The sequence below is a fragment of the Canis lupus genome, chromosome 27, assembly GCF_003254725.2.
Source record: "Canis lupus dingo isolate Sandy chromosome 27, ASM325472v2, whole genome shotgun sequence".
Classification (NCBI taxonomy): Eukaryota; Metazoa; Chordata; class Mammalia; order Carnivora; family Canidae; genus Canis; species Canis lupus.
In genome coordinates, this window is record NC_064269.1 from 844,018 (window position 1) to 864,073 (window position 20,056).

A 20,056-nucleotide genomic window follows, 5' to 3' on the forward strand; every position below is an offset into this window, starting at 1 on the left:
ATTTATAGCATCTTGTGCATAATGGCCAAAAATATGCATAATGGACACAACCAATGTCTATCAACAGGTAAATGGATAAATTATATCCATACAATGGAATGGTACTCAACAAAAATAGGAAATGAATCACAGTTACATGAAACAGCATAGATAAATATCAAAAACATTATACTGAGTGAAAGAAGCCAGACATAAAGGAATGCATACTGTAAAAATTTTAACTATATGAACCTCTAGAAAAAATAAGAAAAATTTAATCTGGAAAGTACATTAGTGGTTGCCTGGGACCAGAGGTTGGGGAGATAGGAACGACTAGGGAAAAAAAGGTTCAGGGAACATTTGGGATGATAAAAATTTTCTATACTTTCATTGTGGCGGTTGTTACACAGGTGCATACATCTGTTAAACTTTTTAAATGGGGGGAAATGTTTCCACATTAACTTCCCCAAAAGGCCTTATTTAAATTAACACAAGGGAAAACCAAGGATAAGAGCAATTAAGATGCTTGCCCATGATCACAGACTAGTAAGCGATAGTATCAGAATTAGAACATGGAGACCCAGTGGTTTAGCGCCCCCAGGGCGTGATCCTGGAGACCCGGATCCCTGCATGGAGCCTGCTTCTCCCTGTGTCTGTGCCCCTCTCTCTGTGTCTCTCATGAATAAATAAATAAAATCTTAAAAAAAAAAAAAAAAGAGAAAAAGAACATGGAGACCATGATTTTTCCCTCTATACTACATGACTTCTAAACCTCTATCTAGCTCTGTGTTGCCTCATTTGCTAGGAGGGCCTTTCTAGAACTCCTTCCTGCAACCCAATTCCCACAGGTCATAGCTGAGGTTTGCTTTAAGCCACTCACCCAATGTCACTACACAAGTCTTATCCTCTTAAAGGTAAGAATCAGAGGGGAATGGAATTAACATTTGTTGGACTCTAATCTTACTATATGCTAAAGACTGAGCTAGCTTGTTTTCCAAGTATTATCTCATTTAATTCTCACAAATACCTCACATAGTAAATCTTATTTCCCCATTTTATAGATAAAGAAACTGGTATTCAAAGAGATTCTTGTCTAAAGTCATTTATCTGGTAAGTGGTAAAGCTGAGACTTTAAAACCAAATGTGTCTGATTCAGAGTCTACCTACTTTACAGTGTACAACACCTCAGGGTCTCTATTATCCCTCTTGCCCTAAATGAACCATAGGATACACCCTGAGCTCAGAACTTTACCAACGCAGCAACCAGCAGTCTCCTAAAATCCCCTTTGGACCCCAACTCTCACTAGTGAGAGGCTTCTTTATATGCATCCTAGCATTCTTTCAACCACCTCCACTAGCGCCTACCTTCTTCCTAAACCCTACTCTCAATTCCAAGATTAATAATTTCTGACCTGACCCTCCTTTAGATTTCACACTTTTCCATGGCCCCACTTCTCTTTTCATTGTGTACGGAATGGCTTGGGTTAGCCCCCTCTGGCAGACACAGGGCACCCAAACCAGGGCTCCACAGTCTGGCTCCATCTGAAGAAACACTATGATACTATCACAAGCTTCAATTGCTCAGATGGGTAAAATTTGTGTTATTTCTTTTTTTCTTTTTTAATTTGTGTTATTTCTTAAATGCATAAATAATACATGTTCATTGCAGAAAATTAGAAAACACAAACAGGCATAATTTTAATTAATTTTTAAAACCAATCAAAATCCCACCAATCAGAAGTCCAAATTTTCTTTAAATGTATGTTTATCCAGGTAAATATACAAATTAGGGGCATCTTATGTCTTACTGTTTTACAATCTGCTTTTACATTAAAGAACATATGAAGAACATTTTCCATGCCAATTAACATAAATATGATCATCTTTCAGAGCTGTGATGATATTCATTTATAGGCATGTACTCTGAACTTTTAACCAAGCCTCTATATATTGGATACATCAATTATCAACTTGTCACTTTATTTATGTATGTATCTATTTATTTATTTATTGAGAGAGTATGTGTGCATGACTGTGCCACCAAGGTGCCCCTCAACTTGTCACTATCTTTTTTTTTTAAGATTTTATTTATTTACTCATGAGAGACACACAGAGAGAGGCAGAGACACAAGCAGAGGGAGAAGCAGGCTCCACGCAGGGAGCCCGACGTGGGACTCGATCCCAGGGCCCCAGGATCATGACCTGAGCTGAAGGCAGACGCTCAACCGCTGAGCCACCCAGGGATCCCAACTTGTCACTATCTTAACGCAACAGAGTATATTCTTTTTGTTTTTAAGAGTACATTCTTGTTATAACATTAGAATGCTACGCATGATCCCCACGATAATCACAAAGAAAGTAGCTCTAGAAGGGCGCCTGGGTGGCTCAATCAGTTAAGCATCCAACTCAGTTTCAACCCAGGTCATGATCTCAGGGTCATGAGATAGAACCCCACATTGGGCTCTTGCTTGAGGTTCTCTCTCCCTCTCCCTCTGTCCATCCCTCCAACTCCTGTGCTCTAAATAAATAAATAAATAAAATCTTTTTAAAAATTAACATCTAATAAAGGAGCAGTAGCATCTGAAGGAGAATGCCTACATTGGGGTCCTGGGCTAGAGAGAACTCACCCGAAATTCCATGACATCTACAAATGACTGGTAGTAGTTGGTGAGGAATCTAATTATCTCGGCTTTTTCCCGATGTACTGGTCCTAAATGTTGCTGGGAGAAACACAAAACCAAAATTTTAAAACACAAAATAAGAAGACAATCGATCTAAATAACCCAAGAAGAACAGGAGTTATACCTAAAACATTCTCGAAGAGGCTTGAAATACACTGACAAAGTTGGAAGACGTCTAATGCTCTGAAGGCCTTAAACAAAGGAGATTCTCTAGAAAGAATGTTGCATGTGGTTCTGACTAGATCAGTGCTAAATGAGAGGAAATTTCAAGGTCCCTTTCAGTCAAAGAGGCTTCTCATTTATATTAACATCAAAGGAAGCAGAGTGAGAGATGCTACAGGTACAACGGTAAGAAATCTAGGGCTAACATTTAATCGGGGAGAAATAAGGGATATTCCATGAAATGTATGACTAAGTTAATCAGCAAGGAAACATTGAATGGGAAAAAGGAACAATGGTAAAATATACACACCCTGCTGGGTTGATCAAGCTGTCTTCCTCTACAAGAACAAAGCGTTCTCAAGAATCTTGAAATGGAGAAAGGGGCGATGCTTTGCTCTAGCTTACCCTGCGAGAATCCCACCTTATCTCAGAATTCTCAAGACTACAAGGACCTGAAGCCCCGTGGGTGACCCCAAGAAAACTACTCTGTCCCCTGCCAACTTCAAAGAAAGGCAGTCAAAAGGGGAGCGTTTACACTACCCAAGCATAGAGTTATCTCAGAGAAAGGGGGTGGGGAGTGGGGACCATGTTCTCACCGTGCTGTTTCGGACATCTATGTTGGGAAATTTCTTGTTGATGTACTTGAGAGAAGATTCCATGGACTTTTCCAGTAAGAAAGGTGGCTTAGATTTGGGGTCTGAACAAGTCTGCACCAATAAAGCACATGATATTTCAACCCTTCCTCCTGCCCCTCCAAACGTACTCCTTCCTGCAGCATATCCATTCTCAAATAGTCTCTCCTACAGAAAGGGAGTCTGGGAATTCATTGTGAAAGCATAGCGGTAGGTGAGGAACAAGCTTCAGGACGCGAAGCCAACTATCAGGAGAGCTGAACAACCTGGGTATCTTGCCTTGCCGAGAAGAGTTCAGCGTCTGCTCGGCCCCAGGGCAAAGAGGAAGCTCTCTCCCCACCCCTCAGCCGAAGCCGGAAGGAGTGAGAAAAGCAGCTGCTTAGGAGTTAGACTTCACGGGTGAGTGTGTCACAATTATTGTCCATATGTAAGTATCCCATCCCAAAGGGTGTTTGTGGGGGACATTGAGTCAGTGAAACCATGTTCCTGGTGATTTATTTTATTACAAAATGCACAAAAGTTCCCTCTCCTTATTTTCTCTTCCAGAAACTCCACACTCCTGCCCATCTCTCTCTCTTTACTTCTCTAGGCCCAGCCCCTCGCCCCCTAGCCCAGCTCTTGTCCCCCAGCCTCTCTCAATTCCACAATTCCCATCCCAAGCAAACACACAGGGCTGCAGCATGAACTCTCGGACTCTGAGTACTTCAGAAGGCACCTACCCATATTGTATTGAAATATCATATCTATTTTTTCCTTTTAGGGAAGTACTTCCATGGAAAAGTGTTTTGCCATAGACCCAACTTTGAATATCTTCAGAGTATGGGAGGATCAGCAATAAACAACGAAACCCAGAATTCTACACCCCAGACCTTTATTCGAGGGCCTCAGAACAAAATAATTTCCTACCCCCATACACCCAGCAGAAAGCAGGTGCTCTTGCTGGGGCAAGAATCATTACTAGAAGGGGGAAGCCCTTAAAAAAACCCTCCCTGTCTGCCTCCCAGCACCGGACGGCCCATATAATCCAAGTGATAGAAGGTCAGTTAAACCATCGGGGAAAGATGGGGGAGTCTAACCCCTGGAACTGCAGGCCTCAAGGTCCCCTGCCCTGCTGTGGCTGGAATAAGTGGTACCAGTCCAGCTGCCCGTGCTTACCTTCTTGATGTTATACATGCGGATGAGAACCCCCTGACCTCGATCATTCAGGATGGTGAGCTTCTCTGCCAATTTATGCTGGTAGGCAGAGGTCAAAGACATGATGGCCACCGAGAGACAGGAGTATCCGGACAGCGATGCCTAATCTCCCCAAACACTTTCAGCTTGGGTGGTGACACCCCCTGGGCGGAGGGACCCAGCCTGGTTGGTGCGCTGGTCTTCCTGTTGCCTCTACAATTGGCTCATGGGTGAAAGCAGTCATTTCGGCTCACAGGCCTTCAGAATCTTCTTGTGCTTCCTCTTGCACACTCAGCAGGAGACACTTCCTCTTTCTAGCTGTGCAGCACTATTGGTAAGACTGTGAAGTGGGTGGAGGCAGGGGAGAGGGACAGGCTTTCAAGGCTCTTCCATAGTCTGGTACCAACCTTTTTGGCCTTAACCCTTCACTCGTGTCCTATAAAAAGCTCAACACCAGACAAAAATGTATAAACCACCCCGGTCCCATACACCTTTATACTACTTCCTCTTTTATATATCCCCATCAAGAATACCTGTTATTCGGAGCTATTAGGCCTATTCATCTTTTAGAGCCCAGATTAAATCCCAACTCTTGCCTCATCGTCCCATCTAATGTCAAATATTATATAGAACATCATATTCTTTTTTTAAGACTTTATTTAGGGATGCCTGGGTGGCTCAGCAGTTGAGCGTCTGCCTTTGGCTCAGGGCATGATCTTTTTCCTTTTTAAATCTTTCTTTTTTAATGAATTCTTCTGCTTAGTTTATTTATTTATTTTAAGATTTCATTTATTTATACATGAGAGACACAGACAGAGAGGTAGAGACACAGGCAGAGGGAGGAGCATGCAGGGAGCCTGACGGGGGACTCGATCCCAGGATCACATCCTGGGCCAAAGGCAGACGCTCAATCGTTGAGCCACCCAGGTATCCCCTTGACTGAATGAATGTTAGCACTAATATATTCTTGCCATCCCAACTGGGCCTTCGCTCCCTAATTTAAGAAAACAAACTCACTTTCAGGTTTCTTTCAAGGCAAAAAGCAGAAGGTCGTCAGAAAAATTCTACATTGAGTCGTCTTCATATCTACTTCCTTTCTGATACCTTTTCTCAGCTTTCCAACCATCCTCATTTTCCATATCCAGGGCTCTTACATTGTCCCCATAAATCCTGGAGTGGAGGGATGGGGGGAGCTGATGAGCATTATTATACACAGAACTTAATGCTTGTTCCCAAGAGAACGTATCTTTTACAGAAGCAAGAAGATGGCAGTGCTTAACAGTCAAAAATTCCAAACACCTCTAATGGAAACTCTACACGTTTGGAGAATGGGATCTGCCTTCCAGTTTATTCACCAGATAGAGCCCCTAGAAAGCTAGAGGCCTGCCATAGGTGGTATTGGCCTCAAGGATTTGAATCACCTGCTGTTATCAAAGGAACCCAGGTTCTACTAGAGGCATCTGTGGGGTTTCTGTTGCTCTTCCACGTTGATGGGGGAGAGTAGGAGCAGGCGGTGAGAATCCCACACGTAGGAGGCGGAGCGGTAGTACAGCAGCAGCCTTCGTGCAGGTTAGTGTAGTTCTACGGGATCGTTTTCTCTTGCATTTCTTATCCTGCTGAAACTTTTGTTGAAGACTCTCCCCACGAAGCTGATCTAGTTTTCTCCTGTTCCCTAATACATCCTTCCCAACCCAGCGGAGACCAACCTCCGTGAACGTAGACTTTCCTCACTCGTGCATGCTTTCCCTCTTGCTGACCCAAATCCTAGCCAATCTTCTGGATCTGGTTCAAAGAGTCCAAAGCCCGGCCCTTGTGAACTCCAACAGGACTTGGTCCCCACCATGTATTTTACGTCTAAATTAGGCCCCGCCTTTCCATGCCTGTTTCGTATTATACTGTCACCTCAGCTGGACTGTAAGATTGCTGGGGCCTGGAAACACTCATTTCCTTGTACTTGTTCTGTGGGAAGAGCCTACATTTTGACATCAGGCAGAATTTTGTGCTTGAATACTGTTGAGTCCAGTGCACTAGGCCTTATGACTTAAAGGCAAAGAGCCCAGGTCTGGAGCCAGAAAGCTTAAGTCCACATCCCAACTCTATCACTTGGCAGCTCTGATCCAGTTTCCCTGCCTGCAAAATGAAGATGATATTGATAATAGTTCCTATCACATGCAGCTACTGTGTGTATTAAATAACTCACCTACATACGAAGCGATGGCCTATTCACTATGTACCGGGTACTTTAAGTGCTTTACATGTATTACATCAAATAATATTAATAATGCTACTCAAACCTGTGCTAGCTTTGTAACTGTAGGATTGTCTATCACCACTGAGTTGGTCTCCTAACCTATAAAACAGTGGGAATCCCCCGTACACCTGCAGAAGTGGTCATATGATCCGGCGTTTATAAACATTCAGCTCGAGGCCTGGTACACTGGATTCAGAATGCCAGAACGAAAGTAAAATTTGGGGGGTTTTTTTGTTTTTTGTTTTGTTTTGTTTTGTTTTGTTTTGTTTGGTTTTGTTTTGTTAGTACGTAGTGAGCTAATGCACTTCCTCTGAAATTCTACTTGGCACCCCATAAAGGAAAAGGCCAGGTTTAAGACGGGACTAATCATTCCAACGGGTAGTCTTTAGAGAAACTTCACTGGAAAGATCACGCAGCAGTTCTTCCTGGAAACTGGAAGGAACCTCCCGAGGACAGGCCGGACTGCCCCCGAGCGGGGCCTAGTGACCCTGGCTACAAATCAGAATCCCCTGTGGAACTCTTTTAAAGCTACAGTTGGCCAGACCCCATTTGTGAAGATTCTGATCCACTAGTTCCGGAAAATCTGTCACTTTAAAACTACCCTGGGACTCTCACCCACAACCAAGACTGAAACACCACTTCAGGACTTAACTGACATCCAGGAACTTCCAAGCCTCTGAGAAACCACAGACCATATGGTGGGAGAAGAGGAATTGAGTAGCTTGAGCAGAAAGTGGACTCACATCACTTGACAAAGGTACGCTGCTTGCCCCCTCCCCAAACGTTGGCTGTTGGCCTCGTTTTGACCTACAGAAGCGATAGTTTCCCTCTTCAGATCCAGACACTTCTTTTTAAATTCTTGAGAGACGCCGCTTCAAGAATAAGGTAGGTCTCAAGAGACTTTAGATGTGGTTCAACTGTCAAGGTAGCATCAAGGCTAGGATGCTCTTGCCAAGTCTAACACGTATTATTTTTTTTTATAAATTTATTTTTTATTGGTGTTCAATTTGCCAACACACAGAATAACACCCAGTGCTCATCCCGTCAAATGCCCCCCTCAGTGCCCGTCACCCAGTCACCTCCACCCCCCGCCCTCCTCCCCTTCCACCACCCCTAGTTCGTTTCCCGGAGTTAGGAGTCTTCATGTTCTGTCTCCCTCTCTGATATTTCCCACTCACTTTTTCTCCTTTCCCCTTTATTCCCTTTCACTATTTTTCATATTCCCCAAATGAATGAGACCATATAATTCTAACACGTATTAAACCAAATGGCCTCCGTGATAGTCTTGGCCTCCCACCTGGGACATCCAGCTATAGATAATTAGGGGAGTGACCCAAGGTCGTCAATTCTTGCTGCCTATTCTGAAGCGCTCGTTGTTTATTAAGCCCAGCCTTATCAGTCTGACCACACTTCATACTTTCCTCGGCTGCTGGCTAAAAGAAGGGTTTGGGGTTATTTGACGACAACATTTCGGCATGAAAGCTCTTCTTCCATTATCTTTAAGAATCTAAAGATAACTACGCAATATTGGATTATACGGCAACCTTTATTTTCCAGAAAGCCAATTCACTTTAATAATAAGCATTTGCGGCTCTACTATTATCATTAATATGCAGTGGGAGCTTTAAAGAGCCACCCTGGCTTGTGTTCTTAAAAGATACCTGAGTCTAAATCCCTGGACTTAATCATCTAAATGCCCTCAGGAAAATCTGACATTTAACAGTCTAGCTCTGTGCCCTTTGTCTATGCCCTAGGCATGATGCAAAGCAGAATTGAAATGGGCTATTCTAGGCACTTTTCTATCCTTAGTGCTTATGCCAGTCTGCCTTGATCTTTTCCCCCCTATCAGACTATGCTGTCCCTGCTCTGCAGAAATCTCAGCTGTAGCTGTTGCCTGGAAACTTGGGAGTCCTTGAAGTGAATGTCTGCTAGGATAGCTAAAGACAGCTAGCCATAAGGGAAAGTAGGCCTCCTATTGGCAGGAAAATGTGGCAGATTCGAGATGGTGTATTCTTAGTTCACTTCTGGGAGTCTTCATATGTTAATACCTACAACTTTAGAGACTTCAGACTGGCGTTCTCAGATAATTATAAGGTAGCCTGGACTCAAACATGGTACTGTTCATTCTTCCGATCCCCTCTCCCCAAAAGTGGCTATGCTGATCTGACAAGGAGCATCCTTGTCTAGTAAAGAGCTTAATTTAGACACATTTGGCAAAGAGATGAGAAGGAGCAATGCTGAACAGGAAAGGAAACAGCTGCCCCAGTCTTGCTTTCTCAACACTCAAGCTGATAGCGTTGAATTTCATCTTGCCCCAGTGCTGTGAGCTTTCCAAGGAGCCTCGCCTGTTCCATCCTCTATCTGGGGGCAAAGAATTCTATCCAAAACAACCTATTAGACTCAAATATATGTACAAAGGTTAAGTTTTGGTTTTCCAAGGCATACAAGCAGTTCTCCTATTATCTAACTGACTAGGCTATTGCTTTAGTCATCCTTCATGGTGAGATACCCACACCTCTCACTCTTCTTTTGACAACAGTAGTAGGCCTGTGTCAAAACTACCTGATGTTAAATGTCAATATTTTCTTTGCCAACTCACGGTTCCTACTATTTAGGCCTCATGGAGACAGAAGCCTTGGAAAGATGTCCTTATGACCCAAACCACAGGATGCCAGCCAGCAGGTTACAGTACCACCTGGCATCATGTAGAAAGGTAAGTTTTCCTTATAAAAAAAAAAAATGTTGGAGATCCCTGGTTGGCTCAGCAGTTGAGTGTCTTGCCTTTGGCTCAGGGTGTGATCTTGGAGACCCGGGATCAAGTCCCACATCAGGCTCCTTACATAGAGCCTGCTTCTCCCTCTGCCTGTGTCTCTGCCTCTCTCTCTGTGTCTCTCATGAATAAATAAATAATAATAAAATCTTTAAAAAAAAATGTTAACTCACTGGAGGGAGAAAAATAAGATTGGAAAATGTTAAAGATTAAAAAAAAAAAAAAAAAAGAACAAGCTTCTGACCATACATAGCACTTAGCAGTTCTTAATGTTGGAAATGGTTTGTCTTAAGCATTTCCAGAAAGGAATGGAGGGTGGAACACAGGCATTGTATAATAGCCATTTAATGAGCTTTTTTTCTTTTAGAAAAATCTGAAGATAGCTAAAAAGATGGCTAACTGCAAATATAACGCTTGCCATGTGGTCCCCATCAAAAGGCTCAAGGAACATGAGGTTAACTGTGTCAACAGAACTGCTGTAGATGATGGTAAGTGCTTTGTTTTTTGTTTTTTTTTTAATTTGAGGGGCAGATAAGTGGCATCAAGTGCTATCGCCCCCTGTCCTTCATATTTCATAACTACGGAAATCTTAGCCAAATGAGAGGAATGAAAAACAAAAGGAAGTTTCTACCCTGCTCCTCTAACTTCTGATCTGCTTCATTTCAGAGCCATTTAATCTTCCAAAGTTCATTTCTCCAAGTTTGGAACCAAATAAAAAACTTTCTAATACTGCCAATCAGATTTTTGACCCCAATGTCTGGAACATAGGTGAGCAAGGGTGAATCAGTGAACACAGTCATAAATGAAAGCTTGGACCCTAAGCCCTTTGTAGCTAATTAAGTACTATAGTCCTGGATAAATTAAGTCTTAATACTCCTCCCACAGAAACCTTCAAAACAATCAAATAAATCTGAGAATTTCATCTGTTCCTGGAGAGGCGACCCAGTAAAAAGGAGCCTAATTAAAACCTAAAATAATTTATAATCATTTAAAGAATCTTATCTTGGGACACCAGGGTGGTTCAGCGGTTGAGCATCTGCCTTTGGCCCAGGGCGTGATCCATGAGTCCTGGGATCGAGTCTCACATCAGGCTTCCTGCATGGAGCCTGCTTCTCTCTCTGCCTGTGTCTCTCTCTCTCTCTCCCTCTCTGTCTCTCAAGAATAAATAAATAAATAAAATCTTTTTAAAAAATTAAGAATCTTAGCAATATCTGTTCCCTTTCCTTTTTTTAAAAGATTTTTTTTAAATCTTTTAAAAATCCACACTTGGCTTCCCAAGCTGCCACAGAAAGAGAAAGGAGGTACAGGGGTCCCTTAAGCATCTTGGCCCAGAAGAAATACTTCCAGTCACATTCCATTGGCAAAAACTTGTCATATGACCCTACCTAAAGTCAGGTTGGTGGGAAAGCAGTCCCTGGCAAAGCAGCCAATCCCCAGCAACAACTATGGAAGGGAGATTCAAATCTCTGCTGCCAATGGGTTTCTCTGCAAAAATATAAAAATGCTTAGTACTTGTATCACGTCTCCATCCTCTCTTCTTCTTTCTAGATAACACACATCATTCTCCTTCATTTGTTCTTAAGACATTTGTTCCAAAAATGCTGGTCTGTGAAAGGTAAGATAAATCATCTTACAGAAGTTATTGGAATAGAGACCAAAACACCTTTAAGGTTGACTCTTAAGGTGAGATGGTCGCTAAGTCATAGGCATGGCAGATGCCTAAATTTCATTATAAATTTTAAAAGACCTATATTCATGGGCTCTAAGTACTTCCATTCCCTCCCGAAGGCTCCTCTCTTAGGACATTAATCCACTAAGGCCTTGATTCCACAAAGTTCTCAATTCTAGGTAAGATTTTCAAAGAATAAAAAACCCTTTATAAAGTTCATAAGATTTTGAAGGGAAAAGAATCCGTACACTTATACATGAAACAACCTAACAAGGATCCCCAACCTAACAAGCTTGAAGGGCATATCTAGGGTAACTCCATCAATGGAGTAACCCATCACACAGGGGGGAGGGAAGTACAAAGGAACTATATATATATATATATATATATATATATATATATATATATATATATATATAAAATAAATTAAAATTAAAATAAAAAAACAAAGGAACTATATAAAACAGAAACTTGTACAAAATCAGTAATTTCTACCTGGCATTTAATAATATCCACCATTTTTTATAAAGTAATTTTAATCTCCTAGAACTGGTTATCTAAACTAAATCTCTAGTTCTGGTCCCCAACTAACTTTCCTTTTTTGGTCATCTCCGACAGTGACTCAAGAGACATAAAAAAAGAGACTATGGATGATAAACATCCTAACAACGTTAAGTCCTGGAGAAAAGGTAGGGTAACATTTTTAAACTAAAATCATGGTTCTACAATAATCACATCGTTTTAACTAATATCACTAATGTATTCTAGGTCTTCAAAGATGCTTAGACAAACTTTTATTCTTTAAAAAAGTAAACCATATTTTCTACTGTAAGTCCTTCTCCCTGGGTGGCTCAGTGGTTTGGTGCCTGCCTTCAGCCTACGAGGTGATCCTGGAGTCCCGGGATCCAGTCCCACATCAGGCTCCTCGCAGCCTGCCTCTCTCTGCGTGTCTCTCATGAATAAATGAATAAAATCTTAAAAAAAAAAAAAAAAGTCCTTCTTCCCCCATAACAGAAAGCAGGGAAAGTCCCAGTGGCTTTAAGTCAGATTGGCAGAGAAAGAGCTCTCTAGAATTCTATTGGAAATGCAACTAATGCACATCAAGCTTAGGTCTTCCATAAAAACATTTTCATTCAAAATGACACTACCCTAATGTTGTCTTTCTACCTGTAGGTCAGAAAAACTGATGGAGAAGCTGTGGATAAAAGAGCCAGCAGACAGAAAATTTATTTTTCTTTGAAAACTTTGGTGAAATCTTTATTTTTTTTTCCCCCTTTGGTGAAATCTTAACTGTCATATTTTAGGTAACAACTCCAGTCATTGTTGGCATCTTAACATGTTTTTATTTATTTAAATAAAGAATACTTTTCCTATGACAAGCTTCATTGGATTTTTTTCCCTTGTTTTCATATCCTCATTTGTCAACCAAAGGCTAGAAGGCTTATTTGCCTATTTCCCTTATTAGTAGAGGAAAGACAGCTACCACGTGGGCTATGCTATTCCTTAACCAGATTCTTTATCCTCCAATTATTTTTCTCCTACTCCAAGTCATGTACCATATGACCATTAGATTATCCTTCTTCAGTCGGTTTTGTACAACTATTTCATGCTTAAACGATACGGTTTTGGGGGGCACCTGGCTGGCTCAGGGGTAGAGCGTTACAACTCTTGATCTCAGGATCTGAGTTCAAGCCCCACATTGGGTGAGGAGCCTACTTTTAAAAAACACAAAAAAATACAGTTTTTATGACAAGTGAGTTTGGAGCATGTCTCTAAATCTCTCTTCTTAACTCTGTAGAAGTCAGTTTACTCCCAACTTAAATATACCTTATTCTTTTCCACTCTGTTCGTTTTAAAATGCCACCCCTTGCCCTTCAACCGCTGAAATTCCTTTCTAGCTTTTTTTTAAAAAATATAATTCTTAATTCTCACCACATTTAAATCTTCCAGGCATCCAACCTCAACCATACCACACCCTTCCCAAGAGAAGTCAGAATCACATGCTGCTTTATATTTGCTGAACCATATACCACTAGCCAGGTTCTATGCATCTAGTAGATAGTCACATACTTGGTGCTTAAACTGAACCAAGACCCAATTTATAATAAGCCAAAATTTGTTCCTTTTAAGCTGTAAATTTTTTTTCAGCTAGTTAATTTTAAAATTATTACCTTGGTTTTTGTTGCTAGTTTACTGATTAGTTCGGGTATATTCAGAATTATAATTAAAAGTAGAAGTTGTAATCAAATGGATATCTTCTGCCCTTAGAAGTCTTATCCCTATTTCCTAGGTCCTTTTTCAAATGGTCTTTTTTTTTTTCCTTCAGTTAAAAAGAGGAAACAGAAGGGAGAAAAACTAGATACTTTTAGTATCTAACACATTCTAGTATACTGTGTACAAAGGAGGGCTAGTGATTTACATTACTATATACAAGACTTTTATCTCTTGACTAAGGCCTTACATATCTTTTGAATTTCTTAAATCATACTTTGGTATATTAACACCAAACTATATGAAAATTAAAATATTTCCTAAGAAAAATGGCCCAAAAAGATAAAGATGTCTTTCTCCCTCATATTTTCAGTATATGGAATCTTCCCCTAAAAAACCATGTAGTCTTAATTGGAGCAACTACATAACTTTTCCTTCAAACCAGGATACTCTTAAGCATGAAAAGGAGAATATAATATGAAATGCCTGGGTGGCTCAGCAGTTGAGCATCTGCCTTTGGCTCAGGGCGTGACCCCAGGGTCCTAGGTCGAGTCCCGCGTCAGGCTCCCTGCAAGGAGCCTGCCTCTCCCTCTACGTCTCTGCTTCTCTCTCTGTGTGTCTCTCATGAATAAATAAAATCTTTTAAAAGGGAGGGGGAATAAGAATTATCCTGAGATAACCAAAAAATCAGGGTGGCCACCCTAGTCTTAAGGGATAAAACATCGCTATTTGGGCAGTTGTCATTCAAAATATGGATGCCAGATACTCAAGTCTCACTTTAAGAAGTTTTGAGGGGTACCTGGGTGGTGCTGTCCATTAAACGTCCAACTCTTGTTTTGGGCTCAGGTCATGGTCTCAGGATCATGAGATCAAGCCCTGCACTGGGCTCCATGCTCAGTGCCGAAGGCTCTCTCCCTCCCTTCCTCTCTCTCTCAAATAAATCTTTAAAAAAAAAAAAGTTATGAGCCCCTCAGAAGATGGCACAATAGAAACTAAAATATCACTTTTTTTAGGGATCCCTGGGTGGCGCAGCGGTTTGGCACCTGCCTTTGGCCCAGGGTGCGATCCTGGAGACCCGGGATCGAATCCCACATCGGGCTCCTGGTGCATGGAGCCTGCTTCTCCCTCTGCCTGTGTCTCTGCCTCCCTTTCTCTCTGTGTGACTATCATAAATAAATAAAAATTTAAAAAATAATAATAATAAAATAAAATATCACTTTTTTTGGCCTTTGACATAACATTTGATCAAAACTTTTAAAAAAAATTTTTTTACAGAAAAATACTGTTAAAAAAGTTTCCAAGTTATTGCCTCAAAGCCTGCCTAGATTCCCCAAAGTCTTAACTATTCCCCCTCCATACTCCCATAACAGATGGTTTATGCCTCCATTTAACATCCTTTCGTTCTGATCTACTATTATCAAACTCTAAGATGCTTTAGGACGGGCATGATCTTGACTGTGTAATAGTCCTGGGCCCCCACACATAAATCAAAGTTGCTGAATGTGAAGAATCTATATAGACATGGGTTAAAAGAGACTCGGTGCCCCGGCCTAAACATTTATACTGAATCAATCAATCTTTCAAAAGCTTTGGTAACCAGATTCACTCATCTTCACCAAAAAGTCCTATCAAGGCAATTTAAATTATATCTATGTAGTAGTAATAAGACTTTCTAGCTATAAAGTTTCTTTTGTATGATCAAGTTTAAGATTTCCACTCTTACATTCATAGCATGAACCATGGGGGGAAAATTACTCATATGGACCAAAACCTTACTCACTGGTTCCCCAGCTTTATCCTATTGTTGGTCCATATTTCACAACCTTTTTGTGCAGACCTCCCAAGCAGCTGTGGTATAAAATGAGGAAAGAAAAAACCTCTAATATTTTCGTCTCTTTAACAACCGTAGTGGCCATGGTCCATTCATTATAAAGGAGCAATGTTGACAACTATAGTAAAAGGCAGTGGTTCTCAAACTTTAGTAGGTATTAAAATCACTTGAAGGTCTTGTTAAAACAGATGATAAGCCATCCCATCCCTGAGTTTCTGATTCAGTAGGTCTGTAGTAAGGCCTAAGAATTGGCATTTTCTCAAGTCCCCAAGTGATACTCTGCAGTCCGGGACCACACTTCAAGAACCACTGGCCTGATACACAGCTTAAGTGCTAGGAGGGAAAGAGGATGGAAGGAGGTACTAGAAAACCTAAGAACATAAACCCAGGCAAAGGTTAGAAAACTTTACCAGTGGGGGGGAAAATGACCCTTGGGTTTAAACATTTGACATTTTTTTCTGTGCTTTTGTTTTGTTCTTTTATCTTTTTTAAGTAGGCTCCAGGGATCCCTGGGTGGCGCAGCGGTTTGGCGCCTGCCTTTGGCCCAGGGCGCGATCCTGGAGACCGGGGATCGAATCCCACGTCGGGCTCCCGGTGCATGGAGCCTGCTTCTCCCTCTGCCTGTGTCTCTGTGCCTCTCTCTCTCTCTCTGTGACTATCATAAAGAAATAAAAATTAAAAAAAAAATAAATAAATAAGTAGGCTCCACACCCAGCGTGGAGCCCTACGCTGAGCTTGAAGTCATGACCGGAGCTGAGATCAAGAACCAGTTGCCTAACTGGCTGAGCCACCCAGGCCCCCCTTGACATTTTTTTAAAATAACACATGAGAAGAATGGCAGTTTTAGAATTTTAGAATTGTTCTGTGCAAGGCTAGTCATGGGCATAAGTTTTAGTACGTAGAATTTCTTTAGTAAATTCTGCGGTCCTACCATCTTTCAACAACCTTCTTTCAGGAAGTTCCATTCCTCACCTATCGGTTGATAAAGCCTTGCCAATCCGATACTAACCTAGGTCTGAAAACTTTGACCTAAATTTGCATTTTAGATGCCAGCACAGAAAGAGAGTGAGGGGCTCTTTGTCGCTGACTCCCGGAAAAAGGAACTACCTAGAAGTCAAGGAAAAACACAGAGAACAGATTTCCCAAGCCCACTGGTAACTGTCACAGGCAAGGTGCGTCACACAGGAAGGTGACGTTTACATAGTAAGACAGAAAGACTTTAAAGTATAAATTTTTTAAAATTACTATAAGTTTTTTCATTCATCCTGTATTATCCTGTGTTTCTAGAGCTAAATGTTGCCTATTCATTGCAAACTCCCATTAGGGACTCTTTTTTTTTTTTTTTTTCAAGATTTTATTTATTCAGGAGAGACACAGAGAGAGAGAGAGAGGCAGAGACCCAGGCAGGGGAAGAAGTAGGCTCCATGCAGGGAGCCCGACATGGGACTCGATCCCGAGTCACGCCCTGGGCTGAAGGCGGTGCTAAACCCCTGAGATGCCCTGGGACTCCTTTTTAAACATAAATTTATTTTCTTTGGCTCCCTGGTGGCAGCACTTCTCCCTGCTACTTTGCCTGAAAAGTTGTAAACAGCACCAACTTTTCACCCTCCCCTAAAGCAATACTTCCCAATCCATCCTCAACAGTAAGACTATCTATTATGATCCCCTAGATCGTTCATTTTGAAATATTTTGCTACTGTGTTTATTCAATGATTTTCCTATTTTTAATTATGCACTTAAGTACAGGTCAGAACTGATAGATGAGAGAATCAGAACTTTGTTGATAACATCCAGGCCAAAAACAAAGAAATTTAATATTTTAGTCTTCTGGAGGGCTAAGTTTAAGTTTTATTGGGCTATCTAAAACACTGAAAATCCCTATAGAATCTCACGGACTACTGGAATTCCTTCAATCCTGAGAGGTAGGAAAACTCATTTTCTAACAAAGATTTCTGTGGCGGGGGGTGGGGTTGTCTGAGTGGCTCAGTCCATTAAGCATCAGACTCTTGGATTTGGCTCAGGTCAGGACCTCGGGGGTCATGAGATGGACCCCCATGTCACGCTCCATGCTAAGCGGGGAGTCTGCTTGAAGATTCTCTCCCTCTGACCTTCCCCCTCCAAGTAAATACTTTTGTAAGATTTTTTTTTTTAATGTGCTAGGGCGCTGGTCTGTCTTTTTACTCATTAGTCTTTGTTTTTAACTTACAATTATTAGTTCAAAAATATGAGACATAACTTAGGGATAAACACTAGCATATCCTCGGAAGTAGCAAGGATCAGATTCAGCTGGGGCATTAATCCTAGCTAGCTCCTAGACTGACCCTGTAAAATTGCCTTGGTCTCTCATTGTTTTTCCCCTTTTCAAAATATATTCAACTGGCTGAAAAGCCAGGCTGAAAGAAAGCTCAGCAGGGATCCTAGATAAAGCAGGAACTTTCCCCGGTTGGAGATGAATGAACAAAGCATTTGAGAATAGAAAGAATAGAAGAGTGGCGCATTTTTATTTTACAGTCTCTGCCGAAAGACAGTTTGGGGTTTCTGTTTATTTGTTTAAAAGTTGGTGGGCTTGTTCACTCGTGCTAAACGGAACCGCTTTCTCCGATGAGGATCCCGTCACCCTGACAAAGCATCACTGGAGGCAGCGAAGCCTGACTCTGGATTCTTGTTCGGTACCCACCCCCCTCCGTCCTCTCAAGCCCCGGCTCTTCCTCAGAAATTTCAGTCTGCAGGTATCTGAAAAGTACTTAGGCGGTCACAGTAACAGTGTCAACAATTCCACCAGCTTACTGCAATTTAAAGCCTGAAAAATCACATTTCACTTCAAATCACATCGGCCCCACCAATCTGCATGAACGATGAGATAAATGCAGAGGTTTAGGATTCCAGGAAGGTTACTTTAAGATATTCCTAACAATCTGAAACTGATTTACCAAAACAGCAGCTTTCTCCAAAATGCTTTTGTGCTAAGCTCGCAGGGAGGCTTTCATTCTTAGCTATTATCTTTCAAAATGCACTTTAACAGCTTGCTCCTCCTTCACAGGAATTATCCGGGCCACTCAGGTGAAAGAACAGCTTTCCTAAATTCAAAACAGTGCCTAGGTCAGGGTTTCTCAGCCCTGCTTATTAGAATCATCTGGGTAGCTTTTTAAAAATAACGATGCCCAGCCCTTCCTGATTAATTGGTCTGGAACGGGAACTTGGCCTAGTACGTCTTAAAAGCTCCCCAGATGATTCTAATGTACAGACAAGATTAAAAACCACTAGCATGCAAGAATGGCTTGGGCGGGGTGTCTAACATCTCTTTTTAGGGTCTTAATATGAGCCAAAGACTATGAAGCATACTCTCCTCAGCCCAAGGGCTGCTAATCTTAAAAAAAAAAAAAAAAAAGGGTAGGGGCATCTGGGTGGCTCTGGTCCTGGAACCCAGCCCAGCCTGCTCAGCAGAGTCTGCTTCTCCCTCTCCCTCTCCCTCTGCCCCTTCCCCGACCCCTTGGGCTCTCACATGGGCACTCTCTCATATAAATAAATAAAATTTCAAAAAAACAACAAACAGGTAACAATCCATGTTCACTAGTCTCATAAAAATAAAATGTCCCAGGGATCCCTGGGTGGCTCAGCGGTTAAGCGCCTGCCTTCGACCCAGGGCGTGATCCTGGGGTCCCAGGATCCAGTCCCGCATCGGGCTCCCTGCATGGAGCCTGCTTCTCTCTCTGCCTCTCTCTCTGTCATGAACAAATAAATGAAATCTTTTAAAAATAAAATAAAATGTCCCATCTCCGTGACCCTTTTCACTAAGGTCACATTCAGCTCTTGCTATCAGGATGCTCGAAGCCCTAGGCCCTACACACCACCGACATGTTCCAAGAGCCCCAGCCACTGAGCACTCCGGCGCTCGCCCACACCGCTCCCTACCCCTGGGGCAGCCCAGAAATCTCGGTCATATCGTGTTTTCACTTCTCGGTTTTGAAGAATCGTGCGGGCAGATGTACCCGTAGCATCACCATCTTCCTTTATTTCTGTCTGACCTTCAAAGCCGCAGCCCCCTTCTCTTCCATGGACCCTTCCGAGGTCGCAGTGGGCCCCGCCGGCTCCCAACTCGTGCCGGTTTCCAGGCCTGGCCGTGTTCCGGGCATGCCACAGGGCCCTGGCACCTGCCCTGCCCCTGCCCTGTCCCTGTCCTCCACCTGCCCTGCACCTGCCCTGCCCCTGTCCTCCACCTGCCCTGCCCCTGCCCTGCCCGTCCTCCACCTGCCCTGGCACCTGCCCTGCCCCGCCCCTGCCCCTGCACCTGCCCTGCCCCTGTCCTCCACCTGCCCTGCCCCTGCCCTGCCCGTCCTCCACCTGCCCTACACCTGCCCTGCCCCTGTCCTCCACCTGCCCTGCACCTGCACCTGCCCTGCACCTGTCCTCCCCTTCGGGCACCTCGGGGGCAAGAGCTACTGCTCCCACCGCGCGCATGCGCCGCACCTCCCCGGCTCCCCTCCCAGCAGGTGCTCCTAGATGCTACCACCCGCTCCTCGACCTCCGCGCCCTACCGGGCCTGCTAAGCGACAGCTGGGTTCCCTCGACCGGCGCCCTCCAGGCCCGCTCCGGCTCCTGCTCCTGCTCCGCCCGACGCGGCCCGACGCAGCCGCAGGAGAGCGCGAGGCCCGCGCGCATGCGCCACGCGCGGCCGCCACGCTGGTGGCAGGAGCGGC

At 42.9% G+C, this 20,056-nt stretch overlaps 2 protein-coding genes across 6 annotated transcripts in view; one reads left to right on the forward strand and one right to left on the reverse strand.

Annotated features, from left to right (window-relative positions):
• Positions 1-20,046, reverse strand: part of NCKAP1L (NCK associated protein 1 like) — a 53,917-nt gene extending 33,871 nt beyond the window's left edge. Inside the window, exons 1-6 of one of the 2 annotated variants that reach the window (XM_049102900.1) lie at positions 19,895-19,936; positions 11,034-11,133; positions 5,645-6,757; positions 4,610-4,967; positions 3,419-3,529; positions 2,607-2,699 (exon numbers count right to left, since the gene is read on the reverse strand). In XM_049102900.1, the coding sequence (XP_048958857.1) occupies positions 2,607-2,699; positions 3,419-3,529; positions 4,610-4,711 (306 nt within the window). In that variant the 5' untranslated portion in view covers positions 4,712-4,967; positions 5,645-6,757; positions 11,034-11,133; positions 19,895-19,936. Of the gene's footprint in view, positions 1-2,606; positions 2,700-3,418; positions 3,530-4,609; positions 4,968-5,644; positions 6,758-11,033; positions 11,134-19,894 lie in introns of both variants that reach the window. The other variant, XM_025458674.3, reaches the window with a different exon arrangement.
• On the forward strand, positions 6,834-12,699 carry LOC112667146 (gametocyte-specific factor 1-like). 4 transcript variants are annotated; one of them, XR_003141068.3, is made up of 8 exons: positions 6,842-7,635; positions 9,494-9,591; positions 10,016-10,136; positions 10,315-10,416; positions 11,197-11,263; positions 11,437-11,496; positions 11,936-12,006; positions 12,491-12,690. XR_003141068.3 is itself a non-coding variant. In XM_025458683.3 (7 exons), exons 2-7 carry the CDS (start codon positions 9,499-9,501, stop codon positions 12,502-12,504), a joined length of 468 nt encoding a protein of 155 aa, XP_025314468.3. In that variant the 5' UTR covers positions 6,834-7,635; positions 9,494-9,498; the 3' UTR covers positions 12,505-12,690. The 4 variants fall into 4 exon arrangements, 2 of the variants coding, with proteins under 2 accessions (XP_025314468.3, XP_048958861.1); XM_025458683.3 differs by lacking the exon at positions 11,437-11,496 and having other exon boundaries at positions 6,834-7,635; XR_003141069.3 differs by lacking the exon at positions 10,315-10,416 and having other exon boundaries at positions 7,111-7,635; positions 12,491-12,699.
• Positions 20,047-20,056: the final 10 nt, after the last annotated feature.